Source organism: Heloderma suspectum, chromosome 1 (assembly GCF_057233095.1).
Source record: "Heloderma suspectum isolate Gila_16-S chromosome 1, 16-S_ref, whole genome shotgun sequence".
Taxonomy (NCBI): Eukaryota; Metazoa; Chordata; class Lepidosauria; order Squamata; family Helodermatidae; genus Heloderma; species Heloderma suspectum.
This window is the reverse complement of record NC_139458.1, coordinates 289,169,199-289,186,387: the sequence shown is the minus strand read 5'-3', so window position 1 is coordinate 289,186,387 and position 17,189 is coordinate 289,169,199. Positions and strand designations below refer to the sequence as shown.

The window sequence follows — 17,189 nt, the reverse complement described above, 5'->3', positions numbered from 1 at the left end:
ACTTTTGTACATAGTCCTTCCTTAAAGCTCTTCACAGTCAGTCTGACTCTTCTTTTTTTCTTCAAAGTCCTCTCCACTCCTCCCCCCCCGCCTTTACAATTTATTTTGTCTGTAAGTGAGATTTGTTGGGTTTTACATCTCTATTGTGCTTGTTTAGTTGCCAAGTGATGAGTGTGGCTGAGTGCCAATGACCAGTTACTTAGGTTTAAGCTCTCCATTGAAAATTAACTGGACAGTGGCATCTATTTACTTAAACTGGCTTTAGCATCTTAACTAATGGAATCATTATTAGATCAGGAAGTGGACACACATTTTTAGAATGGAAAAAAAGATATATCGTATTTGAACAGCTTTAACTTGTATTAATCGTTTTTGAAAGTATATAGGTCACATCTCCAAATGCTCAAGATGACTACCAATTAAACGATTAAACTAAAATCTTAAAATCTCTACACTTTGATATACTGTGCTTCAAAGATGGTCACATACATATAACTCTTTCTGTGCCTGTGTTTTGATTTTATATAGGTGTCTTCAACACAGCAGGCGGAAGTCATTCTGGACAGAATTCTAACTTGCTTAATGGTGGTGATGTTATCAACCTTAGGCCAAACAAACAAAGGACCAAGAAAAACAGAAGCCCTTTTAGCAGCTGCAGCATACCTTGACGATGTACATAGAGAAGAAAAGCCGGTCTGACACAGCTGTTCAGCTGAAGTTTGTAAGGAACACAGCTGGCTATAGAGGTGTTTTACCAGTGCTTTAGCAGATGTTGCACACATTGGAGCCCACATTAATAGTGGATACTGCTGTTAAAATGAATTATTATTATTGGTACATGAGACCGCTGGTGGCACAGAAATAGAACCACTGCCCCATGCATTTATTTCACATAGGACAACTTTCCAGTTGAAAGCTATGATGTATTAAAGTGTACAATAGGTTTCACTTTTAAAAACTTGTGGAAAGGCTTAAATATCCAAAGTAGTCATACTGTTCAAGATAAAGCAGCTTTTCCTACTCATTAGAAGGATACTTAAAACTAAAGCTGGAATTAATAGTTGGTTAAACTACCCAGTGTACATTCCTGCAATGTTGGTGGTGCAATATTTGTATAGCTTACGAATTTTAACTGCAATGTGCATACATATATAGAAGCTTGGTCAAAGATTCGGGCTAATAAAACAGGTACTGTGTCTGGTTATAAGGTCTTGATGACTTCTAAAGTGACATCCTAAAAGAAATTTTCATTTTCAAAAATAACTTCTCAATGAACGTATCAGAAATGGTACTCTCCATGTTCAAACTTTCCCTTCACAGTGGGCCTTAACTAAAAAAAAAATGTGCTGTGCCAAAACCTAATATTTATGCTGCTACATTTAAATATCTTAGGCAATTTCATGTTGGGATATACATTCTAAATTTTTAGAGGGCAAGGAGGTGATAAATGGTACAGTCAGGCAGAACACATCAAGTTGTTCCTTTTTTCAAAATAGAACTCTATAGCTTGTATATTCATACACTCTTATGGGAAAACATGGCGAAATATGAAGAGATTTGTTAACAAAAGATTAAAGTTATTTTGAGGAATTTCTCCAGTGCATCTTGTAACATCTATTGTGCACCTAGGTTAAGGGAATGAGGCCCTATTTCTGTTCTGTCATTTTTAAAGATGTGCCTGTTCTAAATAACACTGTGTGAATGTAAGCCTGCAATCTTATGCTTACTCATCTGGGAGTAAGTCCCACCAAGTTCATGGGACTTACTCTGAGTAAACATGTGTAGGATCAAGCTGTTGTCACCTTAAAGTTGATGTACATCCATATAATATGTTTACGATCAGGGTGGTAAACTATTTTTTTTTTTAATCTCATGGTGTAAGGTCATTGCTAAAACTTTAAACCTAGTTTTCTTTTTGTTGAAGCATGTTATCTACAATACTGATTCTGTTTACATGATGTTGTGTAATATTTCCACAGTATTTCTGTAACAGTGCTCTGCCAGCAGCAAATTGCTCTGTTTCTAAGAAATGTTAGAATATCAGTAGTTTAGGAGCATAGTTCTATTCAAAGGCAAATAACATGACCTGGAGCTCTACCAGCTGAGCTGTACAGTTCTTTTGGATGATGATCTCTTCTTATGAATATTACTTTTAAGCTACCATATTGATTCTTTTTATGAACTATAATAATCAACATTGAAATATTACATTTACTTAGGAGATCTTCTCACCATAAGTCTGTATCTTGTTATATTTTTGGAGAGGGTTTCTAACATTCTATGAATTTATATATAATAAACCTAAAATCTATACATTTTTTCAGTGGTTCTTGGCCCACCTGTCTCATAACAGGGGCATGGGAAGCAGATATTATTCACACATACTGAACAGAATAAGATTTGTTTTGCTTTTGTAGCCATTCCTATTGCTGGCAGTGAGGTGGGCATTGCAGTCATCAATCCCTCCTTTCATTTTGACAGTTTTCATTTGTAACAAGCGTATCTAGTCACTGGATGACTGTACATGTACAGGTCGAAATTGTATTTGTCATGCTTTATGAGACAATTGCATGGGCAGATAAGCAAGTTATCAATTGTCCAATCTCCGTTAAACAGTCTTGGTTTAAATATCTAGGGCTCTGCGTGCATATTATTTTTTTATATGGAAATGTTTACATTAAACTGGTAGCCTTACATGTTTTGTACTTGTGAACAGAAGGACTCTGATCTCAGTTTATTTTGTCTTGTTTGCCTTTCTGTAAAATAGCGCAAATGTAAAGTGTATGTGTAACATGTACTTGCCATTTGCGCTGCTGTGTTTAAGGCCTTCATACATACTACTTTTTTCAGAGTTGAAAATTTGACTTGAGCACCTGTAGTAGGCTAAAAACCAACTTTGAACGCATCCTGGATGTATACAGATATCTATGGGACTGTGGCCTGGAAAGCTTGTTATTTCCAGAAAATAATTATAGAAGTCCTCTGTATTTCATTTTCAATATAGATGTACTCAAAGTACAGGAGGAAGTAACACAAAATGCTACCCTTTCTTTTAGTAATGAAATTCTAGTGTCTGTGTGTGTAATTGAGAGTTAATGCTAGTACCCTAATCCAAAGGTTTTAATGCAGAGCCATGCTGCTGGCGAGCTCCCTCCCAAAGGGATGATTGGTGCTGCCAGCTTGGATAGTGCTAATTACCTGGAGGCTTTGGAGGGGAAGGATGGAATTTTTCCTGCTGCACCTCCAAATAGGCCAGGGGTGCATAATCTTATTGGTCCCAAGGGCTGCATGAGATGTGGCTCCAGGGCTGCATGCATGTGTGCTCCTACCACATGCATGTACATGTTCCAACAATCCGTATGTGATCTCTGGGGGAGAGAGTAGAGCACCTTCCTTCTACCCCGTCCCCCAGTGTACCTGATACAGATCACTCCTTCCTTGCTTCTAGAAACAGTGCAAAAAGAGTGATCTCTATGAGGCTCTCTGGAGGAGAAAGTGGAGAGTACAGATGGTGGAGAATTTGGTGATGCTGGGGTCAGGACACCCTTGGGGGGCTGCAGGTTATGCGTCCCTGAAATAGGTGTTCGATGCTGTCAGAACATAGAATGATCACCATATTTCTTACAATTTTTCTACAGGCAAGAAAGGAATATCATACATGCAGCCCTGGGTGCTGGATAAGGGTATTTCCCTTTATCTGCACAGAACACAATCCATAAAGATTATCTGTGTGCAGAAGCCTGTTTCCACACCTATGTCATTCTTAATGCATGGGGGTGTAAAGAATAAGCACAAAGAATATACTGTAGCTGACAGCAGTTTCCCTAAAACCAACATGCAGTTACCTTGACATGAGAAAACGTTAGTTACCATCTATACCTTGGGTGCGATGTAGCCATGCTCGGCACAAACCATTTTAAAAGCATCAGAAGTGCCTCTTACGTTATATAGTGTGCCTGTTTCTGTTTTGTGCTTCAAAGTATTAGATACTATAAGAACAAAAATGGCTGGGGACTGATATTCTTTGTGGTTTGTGTCACCGTCTTTAAAATAACTCCCTCCCCCTTTCACTACACCTACAAATGCTCATTTTGAAAGTTTTCTTTAGAATGATACATTTTGAGGAAGAATAAGCAAACACTGTGCAGCTCAGGTCTTGTGCTGCCCTACAGTGCAGCACTTAAGGTGGGGTGTGAAGGAGGGTTTTTTGGTTCTTTGGTGGACCCACCTAATGTCCATTAGCTATTGACATTATTGCAAAGAATGTTGAACTAAATGGATCTTTTGGTCTAGGAAGGCACTTTTTGCTTTTTTAAACAAGAGTGTATGCTCTGGCTCATGTAAAACAGATTTGTTATGCCTTAACCGAAGAGATCATAAGTATCCTCTTCTGTTGTATAACTTAGAACATTGGGCACCATGCAGTTTTAAATAAGGATTCCAGTTTTAAATAAAGGGGGAAAAACCCCGTTTTTGAAAAGTAGAGCATTCAAGGCTTAAGTTGGTAACTCTCTGACATGGAGAACGTACTTTCAAACAATTTTGGTTTATCAGTAAAATGTGCATTCATTAATTCATTCAGTTCATTAACTTGCTTGTGAGTAATCAACCTGAAGTCTGCAAGGTAGTCAGATCAGTACCTTTATCAGTTCCTAAACCTTGGTAGATTGCTAAATGTACACTGTAAATTATTAGCTTAATAGTAGCTGATGCAAATAATATGGCATCAGTTGATTAGCTATAATCTACCTAACCTACTTGTGTCTATAAAATACCTTTCTAGCTAGAGTGACCACTTACAGAACTCTATTAGGGTACTCAGAAAACTTCCAGCATTTATCTGATGATAATGGGCAGTATCCAACAGGGTGCAACGGCTAGCGTAAATTATGTTGCGCTAGCATAAACTATTCTCGTGCAAGGCCAATAGTGTTAGCTGGCGTTCACCGTGCCAGTAATTTGATTGTCTTTGCACTAGTGCAACGTAATTTAAGCTAGCAGTTGTGCCCCATTGGATACTGCCTGCTGCGTTAAGTATTGTGTGAATACTGAGAACAGCAAATGCGAAGAGTCTGAAAAACATAACTATTACAGAAAGATGGTTAAAATATTTTCAGCCATTCAAATTGAAGAGTCTGATCTTGTGCAACCCTTTTAACCCTGTTTAAGTCCCCAAATGCACAGTGAAGTCATAGCTGGCTTGTCAAGTTGACCTCTGAGACTAGGGTGACCTGCTTGTTGCCAAAGGGGCAGGTAAGCTTGCTTAATACCAGTTGCAGTTGAAACCTCATTTCAAACCTAGTTTCACATTCTTGTTTGCAGCCGATCCTTTACTATGGTTTAGAACTTTAGGTTAAGTGATGAATTTGCATAGGTCTACTCAGGCAAGTAATTTAGTTTAGAAGCAATATCCTCAATTTCCTATTGATGGTGAAGGTAGGGTTTTTACTTTAGTTGATCCGAATACTTTACAAAGTAGTCTTAAATTAGAAGAGATTTTTTTAAAAACTTTTAATCCATTATAGAACGAGTGATGCTCAATCTCTCATTAATCTAAATGATTAAAACATATGTATATGCACTTTAGTGGACGTTGATTATTTTAAAGGAATTTGTCATTTCTTTTGAACATTGGGGGTGTGGGGGAATGAATGCGTTAGGCACAAACTTTGCTTATGCTTTCTCTATAAAATTGATAAAAGGTACGTTTGGCGACAACTAGAGGCTGATTGTCAGAACATTTTACCTAGTGTAGTCAATGGCTTAACTAAAGCTGCAATCCTATACACCAGGCTTCTGCAACCATCCAGCATGGGCTTCTTTCCTCTCCAGTCACATGACAACTGACAGTTGGAGTGGAGAGTGCCTGGGGTGGGGCAGCTCCACACTGCTGCTTCTGCAGCCAACGGCTGGTTCAGACTGACTCAGACTGGCTCGTCTTGCCATGGCATATTAACTTACTATGATCATAGACTACCTTTCAGCCATAGCTCCACAGGTGGTTTACAAGAAACAACAACAAATTAGGTGCTCATTTGGTCTGTGTGGATACATGTACTGCACGCTCTAACTCAGCCTTCCCCAACCTGGTGCCCCCCAGATGTTTTGGATTATGACTCCCAGCATTCTTTACCATTGGCCATGCTGGTAGTTCAAGTTCAAACATCTTGGTGGCGCCAGGTTGGGGAAAGCCATCAAGATGTGTTGAAGTTCAAAACATCTTGATGGCGCCAGGTTGGGGAAAGCTGCTATACACAGTTGGGAGTAAGTTTCTTTGAACTTCATGGGACTTGCTTCCCAGTAGACATGCATAGGATTGCACTGTGTTTCTATAGTATCTGAGTAATACACTCAGGGAGCAATCCTATGGCCACTAGCCAGCGGCTAGATGGCCATAGGATATCTGGTTTTCCGGGAACCGACTTCTCCGCCATTTCTGTGCTGCCTCAGAGGCAGCACAGAACATCCCCATGCTCCCCCAAAATGCAGGGCAGGAGACGCACGGAGGGAACGATCCACTCTGTGCTTCTCCTGCCCTGCATTGGATAGATGGTCACCTCTGAGTTCGGAGGCAGCTGCCTGTCTGAATAGGATTGCACCCTTAAAAACCCAAATTGATTCCTACATTATTTAAATCAAGACATTCCATACCCAGATGTGTTGCCATTTAACAAATACACATATAAGGAATATAAATAAAGGTTATTTTAGTACTGCTTAGATACCTATGTTCAAAGATTTTTTAAAAATGCACCTTTACCACTTGAAAGTCAATGACCATTAGGCATATATGGTAAAAATCACATACAGAATTAACACACTACAATAATTTGGAAGAACTGAGCAGACAATAAAGGACTTAAAATACTTAATATGCTGGGGGCAGTTCTCTATAAAATCCCTAATTGCATTTTGAAACCTCCTTTGCCAATATTGCTGGATTTGTCATGAATATTAGCGTCGTTGCTGGACATGGTGGTTCTGAGAGCATGATTAACTTAATATCCTAAATTTATTTTCTGTAACGGCAGTGAGTAGTTTCAATATAAAAATTAACCAAGAGTAGTAAGAGAGGGCAATTCTGTCGTGATCAAAACACACCTCTACCCCAAGGCATTTCTCACAATGTTCCCTCTTTTTCTGTTATGCTAGAAGTGTGAAAGTTTTATAGAATCATCAGTTCTACTCTAGAAATATCAAGTGATGCACACCAGTCAACTTAGAGTCTTTTATTGCAATATATAGGGTTGGATCCAAGGACCCTGTGAGTGAAGTTCTGCTCGGGGGGGGGGGGGGGCAATTTTAGCTGGGTCTCCCTGCACCTCCAGAAAAACTGCTTTAGAGGGTTGGATGACTGTGTGGGAGGAAGTAAAAGGGAAATCGGCAAAAATTGCCGCCTCACCTCTTTCTGTGTCCATGAGCATGATGGATGTTGCTCATGACTATGGGACTATGAATTGATAGGTGGTACTTGAAGTTTGTTTGTGAGCAGGGAGACTAATATGGGGAGTGCAACTAAAATATAGTTCAGTAAAGGTCTTCTCATACTTTACCTGGTTCCAAGAATTAAGAGATCTTTAGATACCAAGTTTGTATATTCTCAGAAAAGGGGGTGGGGGGAAGGCTGTTGAAGTGTTTACAGTGTAAAGCATAATCTAGTTTATTTACAACTCTTCAGCAAGAAAAAGTGCACATCAACCCTTCCTTCACTTCTATTGCAACATCCTCCCCACCCCACAGTCTCTCAAGCATATGTTCAGAGGAAAGAAAAAGTGTGCTAGGTGAAATGTTTGTACATGACAAGTAACACTGAAGCTTTCTAGAGCCCTGAAAAGAACAAAACAGGTACTGCTGAACGTCCAGAGTTTAGGAGGAAGAGATGACTTTACAATACAAGTATTGAAATACTAAATGGGAGCAAACTGGATATGACTTATGAAAAGGTTAATCCTTAGGGCATAAAATGTCTACATTTACAGCCAATATCTTAAGTAAAGCTATGGCTATGCTACCTATTAATTTAAATATACCCAGCAGTTTAAGGACGTGTTCCCTGTACATGGTAAAATAGTCTGTTGAGCCTGTTGGTGGGAACAGAAGCCATGGAATAAAAACTGCTAAATGTTCATATGGTTCTTACAGCTGCTTAACCCCGTAGCTGTCACAGGATGTGCTTCATAAAAACGCACTTCTTAACCGGTGGTCTAACCAGGGACACTCTTTACCCCCAGGATAAGGGGGTAAAGAGGATAAGGTACCTCTTTACCCCAGGATAAGGTAAGGGTATTTTTCCAGTATTCTCCCCTTCCAGCTGTATGCTCTGAATGGCCAAGGATTGATTTAAGGGCTACATAGACATGCAAGGTCTCCTTAAATTCCAGGGTATCAGATTTGTACTACTAAGCCCCAAAAGTTTAATGTTAACAGCAGCATTTCTTTGCTTTTGTATACTGGATGGAAACATTCATTTTTATAGTAGTATTCAACAGCCTTTAATCTTTTCCATTGTTGCAGAGCTGCCTTGCAGTTGTCTTCTGATGCTCTAATAGCATGATGGATTTTTCAGAATTTTCTATATTTCTAAGCAGAGTCTCTAGCCGTCTTTTGATTTTCTTCTGATCTTCTATAGCACATCCAATTACAACAGACTGGAATTTTTGATCAACGGGTCCAGATGGAACCTCAGACGTACATGCACCATAAAGTGACATTAAGTGGCCCTTGGAGTCTTCCAAATCATCCAAGGTTTTACAGACTATTTCATCAATTATCCGTGTGGCACGTAACAGGGACTCCTGCTGCTGGGGATTTCGGATGGTTTCTACAGAAACCTCAACTGTGAGGGTCCTGCCCATGAGGCGTTTGGCTGTCAGATTGAGTTCTTCCCTTTCACCTGCGTTTTCAAAGTGAAACATTTTGGTTTTAAAGCTTTATATAAGACTAAATTACCATACTGAGTTGGAAGAGTAAAGAGTAATAATAGTACTTGCATCATTTACTCTGTAGGCCATAAAAATTGGCGTGCAATAATACTAATAATAATTATAATAAATAATAATAATAATAATAATAATAGTGGGCTTGAAGTGACGGTTATGAGAGATTGGCCTGGTCTGTATGCAGCACCAACCCTGGGTTGTGAACAAGTCAGCATACTAGTTCATGAAGCTTGATTGTTCTCAATGCCACTGGGAACAGCTAAGCGATGCTCTGTTCCTAAGTTGTTTAGCGTGACGTTCTAACCTGAACTCTGGCTCGTCTCTCCTCCAACAAGCCAGAGTTGGGGCTCAAGGTTTAACCAGTGACTAGCATGCTGGCTTGTTCATGACAAACCAGGTGTTTTTTTAAAAATAGTTGGGTTGTAGCTTGTGAACTGGGCCATTTTTTCTTGAACAATATTAGCAGCCCTCCATATTAGATACTGTGTCAAGATGTTTCAACTGTCAGATAAAGGGGCTCAAACATCTTATGGCATGTGTTACAATCACATATGAATTTATGATCTTTCTATATCTTTTCTTCATTTTCCCGAAATAGGTTTCAAATGAGAGGTTTAAGAATTACTGGACTCTAACCTTCACTGATGTTCCTCATATCCTGACTGTTTTGTACACTGTGGATCATTTCCAGAAGAGTTTCTTTTTCTTGCTCCATTGTAGAAGCTGCATCACGCAAAGCCTCAACCCTGTGGAGAGGAAATAACAAATAGGAAGAGTTTACAGATAATTAAGTAGTACTTGTATTGACTTTTCATGTTCTCCAGTGAACAACTGAAAGTATTATTTATAGCAGTGCCAATTAATTTTACATTTAAATTGAAGGACTAAATTTCGTGCACTGCCCGTAAGTTTTACCTTGTAGGCAAATAGCGTGGCAGTCCTGCTATTTACGAATATAGAGATAGGAAATCCAGTTACGAATTTTGGTTGTCTCTAGTTTGGCCTTTATGAGAGAAAGCACTTGGACTGGGGCTGTGTAAAATGAGAAGGGCATACATGTGAAGAAGAAAAAAATCTCTTTCCTCTTCCACTCCATACATGTGAAGAAGAAAAAATCTCTTTCCTCTTCCGCTCCATACATGTGAAGAAGAAAAAATCTCTTTCCTCTTCCACTCCCCTTGCGTATATACAATAGGAGGAGGGTGGGAAGTATCCCAGGTGCTGTCAAATAAGAAAGGAGAAATGACAACCAAAGGAGTACAACAAGCTGGAACTCTCAATTGTGGAACTTGCTTCCAGTGGCCATTACAAATCTGACAGTGACCATTTTAAATAGTTTTCAACTACTTACACAGACAGGACTGTGACTGTACTCCTGAAAAAATGTAAAAATGATAAAACATTTTCTTTAGGGAAATGAGTGGGTGGGGGGAGGTTGCTTTATTACAGTGTGAGGGTGCATGCACATAATCAGGTAATTTCAGTCAGAAAAACGGAATAGGGAAAAGGGTAAACGTATGGCGGCTTTTTAAATTTTAAAATGTTGAGATTGCTGATAATGGCTATTCTATGTCATCTCTGTTCAGCCCTTTGATTCAATGTAAGGGGTTAGGAGATGGTCTTTTTTTAGACAGGGATGTCTATAGAAAGATGCTTGTATTGAACTAGCAAAATGCCCATTGTCATCAGTGGGAGAAGGTAAAGAAGTAAACTCAGGAACACTACTAGAATAATGTGCTAAATTTGTTCCTTGCCCATGTAATAGTTAACAGCTCCTGCTTCTGCTACAATTTTTGAAGAGAGCCTTAAATGTCAAATCAATACTGTGTTTTTAACATAGCCATGTCTAACAGCATTTTCTTTCACACATCTCGTTAAAAACTCCTTAAGAATGTCATACAATTTGATCAGAAGAACTAGTATACGTAAAAGGATTATTTTTTGCTTCCACAAGGGATAATCACTGTTTGAATTAGCAAAATTAATACTATCTTGTTGGTAAGCTATACTTGCTCTGCAGCTACAGTCGTATAGCCATGTTATACGGATGAAGTTTTATGTTTAGAAAAACAGGCAGAATCCTATACATTATTACTGTTGTATTTTCCAAATAACTAAGGCAATGGAAAAAGCTTTGAACCTCTTTAAGACCCAGTTCTGTGCCTGCCTTCTCCACTTCAGACTGCAGAAGGGGATTCACATGATGGAATGCTTGACCGTAGAAAACAATTTTCTACACACCTAACGTTATCCTGTCAGACAGAAGACCAGGCTAGAACCCTTCTTCCTAAAATCTGGTTTTCTGTGTTCAGGGAAGGTTTTGTGCAGAGGGGTATTTCATCAAGTTAGTGGCAACCTGCACTCAGAAATACTGTGGCTTTGACAATTATTTACCATTTCATAAATATGATTGAAGCATATTTACTATGCTTCAATCGGCTTGTAGAGTAGCTCAACCTGCAGCCAAACTGTTAATCACAGTCCATTTCTAGTAAATCCTCCCTTTTTCTAAGCTTGCCAGCTTCCTTTTTTGGAGGTATTGGAATATATGTGGAAAGGCAACAGCAGCTCTTTCAGCTTTAGTACAATACGAAGGAGATAACTTGAGTGTAAGATGATTTTCCTATTCCAGTGAGGAGTATAGTAATGTTAGTGTAGTAGTGTTGTCTTATTCACCTGTATATAGCTCCAGCTTCTTCTTTTTTACGAGTTGCTCCCTGTGCCTTGAACAGCAAGCTGACAATGCAGAAATTAAGCTTGTGAACCCTTTCCCTTCCCTTCATCTCCATCATAAGAAAAGCTTCATCTGCTAAATTCCTGCATGTCAGGCTGCTGTTACAAGCAAAGGAACAGAGCCAGGGCGAAATGACAATCTGAACTATGCTCCCTGGATTGGTTCCAGGTTTAATTTTGTAGTGTCTTCATCTATTTTTAAAAGGTGTCCTGTGAATAACTTCAAATTTTAAGAGAATCTGTTTCCTTCCTCCTGTCCGTAGAAAATAAACGTCCAGTTTGTGGCGTGAACTATCAGGCAACTGGATTATGTTGTTGAAGTTCTGGGGGATGAGGAAGGGTTGATCTGTGATATAGTTCTGAAGTCATGTTTGGATTCACCATCTTAAGGAAGAGGGGCTGGGATAGATGCTATTTAATTCTGGACCTCGTTTTCCTGGCCAATTAAGCTGAAATCCTAAGCACACTGAGCAAGGAAAAAAATCCATTAAACTCAGTGGGCTTATGTCTGAGTAAACATGCTGAGGACTGTGCTGGGATCCATCAGAAACTGAAGGCCCAGGCCCTGCCAACAAAAAAGGTGCCCAGGCTCCATGTGGTTTCTGGAATGACAGCTGGGATGCCCAGGTCCCTCCTAGTTTGGAACTATATATAGCTCTCCCACCATAGCACCTGTGTACTTCACTCACAAAGCTGGACCATCTTTCTGCAGCAAATTTTTTCCTCATTCTTGCACAGATGGAGAAAAAGTCTGAGGCAGCCCCAACCATCTATGAAATTCCAATTCACCAACGTCCACCACGGGCCACACTTTGGGGCCCATTCAATACTGGGAATATCAAATAACTACTTGCATGTGTGAAATAGCCATTCCAAAATAAACTCTACAGAGCAAGTTTTCATGTCACCTGATGCCACTGCAAACACAATATTTTACAAGAGAGGCAGTTCAGAGGTTTCAGAGGTATGTGTATAGGTATCAATCATCTGTAAGCAAGCAACACGGAGAGAAAATCCTCATCCAAACGTTTTGGAAGATGAGAACCTGTCCTGCCCAAAAAAGTTTGCTGCATTAATTAATTAAATTAGAGAATTTAAATTCTTCAGATAATAGTGTTCTGAAGCACCTAACATGCAGTTAAAGCAATCAGTCATATTGTTAAAACCCCATAAAACAGAAGCAGCAGAGAATGATAAAAGCCAGCCTAAAACAAGGCAAACAATACAGAAGAAGAAGAACTGAAATATTGCCAAAATGATGTCAGGTTCAGCACCAGGTGATCCTCCCTGGGACGAGTGTTCAAGAGCTGGAGTGCCACAATCATCTGCCTTACTTCTGCAGGCAAAGGGACCCTGAGCAGGGCCTCTGAGGAAGCTCTTTGTAACCATGCAGATTTATGTGGAAGAAGCGAGACCTCAAGGTGCCCTGGTCCCAAGTTATTTAAGGCTCTAAAGTTTTAAACCAGAAGCTTGAACTGAGCCCAGAAATGGACTGGTTGCCAGTGCTAGTCATCTAGCTGTCTTATATGTATGACAATTACAATTTATGAAGCATCTTCAAGGGCATCCCCACATATAGTGCACTGTAGTAATCTGAACACACTGCAGCGCTATATATCACCCCTGTCCCTTTTGATATAAGACTGCAGCAGCCCCCTTTCTTCTGTAGTGTGGTAGCTGATTAATGGACTTTCCCTAGAAGTCCAACTGCCTCTGTGTGCATCATGACAAGGAGGTGCCTCATCGGATGTTACCACGGATAGTCAATCTGTTCTGCTGACTTAGATCAGAGAGGCCTGGATTCAAATTTCAACTCCACTAAGCATCCTCTGTGAAACCTTTAAGCAAATAACCTCCTATCAATTTCCATTTCCTCTCTGTATTATCCAATTTCCATTTCCTCTCTGTATTATCCAAGAAGGCCATGGTCAGGATGGAGTCAGTGGGTACACCACTCCAGCGAAAGCACTGATTAATACTCACCGAAGAAGTTTTAGAAATGATTGCTTCTATTTAAATGACAAGAGCTAGTTTTTAAAGTATGGAAATGTCTGGTTTAAATACACATGCACGCATGTGCACTACAAGTTAGATCCACAACCTGCCTTCCATGGACGGAAGGCTCTGCTCATGGAAGGTGACTCTGCCTGATTTGGGGGGATTCCCCCCGCACAGCTCACACCATTCAGCAGGGTCCCCTGACCCTCTGTGTAGCATTTTCAGCGACCTGTTGCGGAGAGGAGGGTGCAGGGAAGTCCACTTTTGCCAGCCCAATTCTACACACCTAAATCTGGATCCAACTCTATGTATCAGTAGTGGTGGCTACCTCCCACAAAAGTGTCAGTGCTCCAAAGGCCATTAATCTGACCAGCCCAGCTCTCCCTTCTCAAGATTCATCTGACTCAGTAGATTTTTTAAGATCACCATCACACTTCAGCTTAAGTGCCAACAATTACCTACTATGACTTTGGGCATGGCAGGATGTTTAAAACAGGGAAGGGAATGCTAAATAATAAGGGGTAATTCAGTTATTAAAGTAAGGTGCTTGTTATAATTAGGAAAAGATATCTGCACTTAATAACAATCCTTATTCACCCAGGACCCAACTCCAGGTTTGAGGGGGGCCTGGCCCAAGTGCTTTACGGTGGGCCCCCTTGGGCATACCTAGTATGGTGGCACTAGAAGCAACAGCAGCCAGCGTGCTCCACGGGTGGCCGGGAGCTAGCATTTTAATGGCTCAGAATGCTCTGGAGTGCCCGATGGTGTCCACTCAAGGGCATTCTGGGAAATTTAAATTACTGCTTGCAGATCCATCCACCTGGCATGGACACCCAGGACAGGTGTCAGTGCTGATGGGCCCTGGCAGTTGCCCTAGGATGCCAGGTGTTGAAGGCAGAACTCTCTATTCAACTTTTATGTTTCTGGCACCATTCAGAGACATAAAAATAAACACAGGTACTTGGACTTGGTGACAGAAGCACCAATGTACATGTTATATTGAACATGTGGAAGGGAAGGAGGAGTTCCCACTCCTCAGTCCCAGCCTAACAATATGTGCAAAGATACTCCATAGGCGCCTTCTCTGGAAATGGGAACCCTACCTTTCCAATTGCATGGAAAGCCCTTCTCGCACAATTGTACACGCATATGCACTATGCCGGGGTGTTGAACCTCTTTCAGTCCAAGGGCCAAATTCCATTTTGGAGAAGATCTCGGGGCTGCATTCAAGCGGCAGGTGGGGCCAAAGGCAAAAGGAGCGGGGCCAAGATACCAAAAAAAATTACTAGCATATTTTAGTTTAAAGCTCTTACTGCCGGGAACTAAGTCTTAGGCGAGGCATTTCAATATTTTAGAATGCGGGAGGGAGGTGCAAAGGAGCTGGGAAACCACCAAACGATTGGTGGTAAGGGAAAAGGGGGTGGGGAAAGGCAAAGGCATGGCCATCTGGGGAACCCACACAGCCAGACTGGGACCCCAGGCCAGCTGGATTTGGCCCCCAGGCCTGTCGTTCGACACCTCTGCTCTATGCTCACATTAAGTTAGAGGCATGGAGATGGGGAGCAGGGATGGCGCGCCTGACCAGGCTCTCCCGCCTCCCGCTCATCCACCGTCCTGTGTGAACAGTGCTAGGGTTGTAGAAGGCTCTGCGAACTAGAAGGAAATCACTGCTTTTCCGTTCATTTCTTTGCAGCACCTCAGAGTCACAGAAGCTGGCAACGGGGCTGATGGTGCCCAAAGGGGGCACTCTGCAGGTTTTAAAGTAATCCTAATTACAGGATTATACACAGAAATGTCAGCATTTCTCTCCCCGCCCGCCCCTGACAGGGCTTCTGTGCCATCTTTTAACAGACGCCTGGCAAGTTAAAAAAGAACAAACAAAAACCAGCAGGTGACGTCCTGCGGCCCACCCCACCCCCAGCCGGGGAAGAATGCGCAGTTGTTAAGACACAGGAGCCAGACGGGGAGGAGGAACTTAGAAGAAATATAATGAGCAATCATGGATGAATGACTGAATAGCGCTTTCAATGACGGGGAACTGCCAGAGCCAGCCCTCCCCAGGAAAGCGGCCGCCTTTCTCATTTTCATTCTTCAAAGCTACACACACAAGGCGGGAGGGGAGGGGGCTGCTCTTAGTCGCGCGCGCTCTGCTGCAGGCACCCCCTCAGAAAGATACCGAAGCCCCCGCCGATCCCCCTGGCCAAGCGGCGCTGCCCACCCCCGGGGGGTCACCTCCGCTCCAGCTGGTCGAGGCACTCCAGCAGGCGGCTGGAGCGGTCCGCCATGGAGGTGGAGCGGAAGAAGCGGCCTCGGAGCTGCTGCCCGGCGCCCGCTTGCTGGGCTGCCTCGCCGCCGCCGGAGCTGCTCTTGGCGCGGCCAGTCTCGGCCTGGGCCATGGCGAGCTGCGCGGCGAGGGAGGCGCCGCCGCCGCCGGGTGCGTCTGCCGCTTGCCGAGACAGCGTCCCCGCACAGGCAGCGGCTGCAGCGACCGCGGCGCTCCGGTGACACCCGACTCGCCGCCGAAGGAGGAGAGGAGCCGCGCCCGCCCCAAGCCGCTCCCTCCCTTCTCTCACCCCGGCGGCGATGAAAGAAAGCGCCCAGCCCACCTTCCCATAGCCACCGTAGGAGCACGAGCATGACTATTAAGTCATTACACGGGGGGGGGGGGAGGCGCTCTGCGTATGTTCAGAGGCGCCCTCATCTTCATGGATAATTCACACATCGCGCATCCCAGCCACAGCACGGAAAACAGGTTCCTCCGAGGCTGAGCCGCAGCGGCCCCTGGCTCGAAGGACGCCCTTCTCCGGACGCACGTGCGTCCGCCACAGTCTCGCCGGAGGGGTTGGGGCCAAGGGCCTCCCTGCGCAAGAGGCGACGCACGCGCTTGAGAAGTCTCCGGTGCCCACCTCCGCGCCCCTCGGAGGGAGAGGGAGAGGAGGAGGTCGCTGCGCCTTCAACGAAGGGCCGCCTCTCTATGCTGCAGCCTCCGCGAGCATGCAGGGCGCGAAGGGCAGGGCGGCTGCTGGTCTTACCGCCCCTCTAGGCAGCGTCCGGGACGGCTGAGCAAGAGAGGGGCTGGTTGAGGCAGGGCCTCCTCCGGCTTGCACGCTGCCCGCCCACCCCTCTCGGGGCGCGGGAGACCTGGGGGCCTCCTGGCTGGGGGTCCCTCCCCCTCGCTCTTCTTCAGCCTCTGCTGCGGGGCAGGGGTAAGGACAAGGGATTGGCATTCAGGGGCGACCCAGCCAGCGACTGGCCCCCTAGGCAAACTATGCAGTTGGCACGCCGCCTCCAAAACCCAAGGGCATATCTAGGCAGAGGTTCTTGGTAAACATTTTGCCCCTATTTTCCGTTTAATGAAGAGGCAAACCCCTCCCCCCCCCGATCTTTAGAAGCAGAAATATTACCATTTATAATAAACGGCACGCCCTCCCAATTTTTAATTTTTTTCACTGAGCATTGTATCAGTGCAGTTGTTGTTCAGTCGTTCAGTCGTGTCCGACTCTTCGTGACCCCATGGAC

At 43.1% G+C, this 17,189-nt stretch overlaps 2 protein-coding genes across 6 annotated transcripts in view; one reads left to right on the top strand and one right to left on the bottom strand.

Annotated features, from left to right (window-relative positions):
* RAB23 (RAB23, member RAS oncogene family) overlaps positions 1 to 5,580 on the top strand; it is a 38,848-nt gene extending 33,268 nt beyond the window's left edge. For all 4 annotated transcript variants that reach the window (XM_084826858.1, XM_084826857.1, XM_084826856.1 and 1 more), the window contains one exon: positions 529 to 5,580. In XM_084826858.1, coding sequence (XP_084682984.1) covers positions 529 to 668 — 140 coding nt within the window. In that variant the 3' untranslated portion in view covers positions 669 to 5,580. The remainder of the gene's footprint in view (positions 1 to 528) is intronic.
* Positions 5,581 to 6,685: 1,105 nt separating this feature from the next.
* On the bottom strand, positions 6,686 to 16,658 carry BAG2 (BAG cochaperone 2). Of its 2 annotated transcripts, none has more exons than XM_084826859.1 (3): positions 15,903 to 16,170; positions 9,576 to 9,685; positions 6,686 to 8,893 (listed from the first exon to the last, which is right to left on the bottom strand). In XM_084826859.1, the coding sequence occupies exons 1-3, from the start codon at positions 16,064 to 16,066 to the stop codon at positions 8,493 to 8,495; spliced, it is 675 nt and encodes a 224-aa protein (XP_084682985.1). In that variant the 5' UTR covers positions 16,067 to 16,170; the 3' UTR covers positions 6,686 to 8,492. The 2 variants fall into 2 exon arrangements, with proteins under 2 accessions (XP_084682985.1, XP_084682986.1); XM_084826860.1 differs by lacking the exon at positions 15,903 to 16,170 and adding an exon at positions 16,325 to 16,658 and having other exon boundaries at positions 6,996 to 8,893.
* Between the last annotated feature and the right edge of the window lie 531 nt (positions 16,659 to 17,189).

Bases quoted from the DNA above. Each gene is read 5' to 3' on its own strand.
- BAG2 (XM_084826859.1), bottom strand. From the start codon at position 16,066: ATGGCCCAGGCCGAGACTGGCCGCGCCAAGAGCAGCTCCGGCGGCGGC. The intron at 9,686-15,902 runs GTGACCCCCCGG...TCCTCTCCACAG, and splicing joins CTCGACCAGCTGGAGCGGAG to GGTTGAGGCTTTGCGTGATG. The intron at 8,894-9,575 runs GTTAGAGTCCAG...TTGAAAACGCAG, and splicing joins TATGAGGAACATCAGTGAAG to GTGAAAGGGAAGAACTCAAT.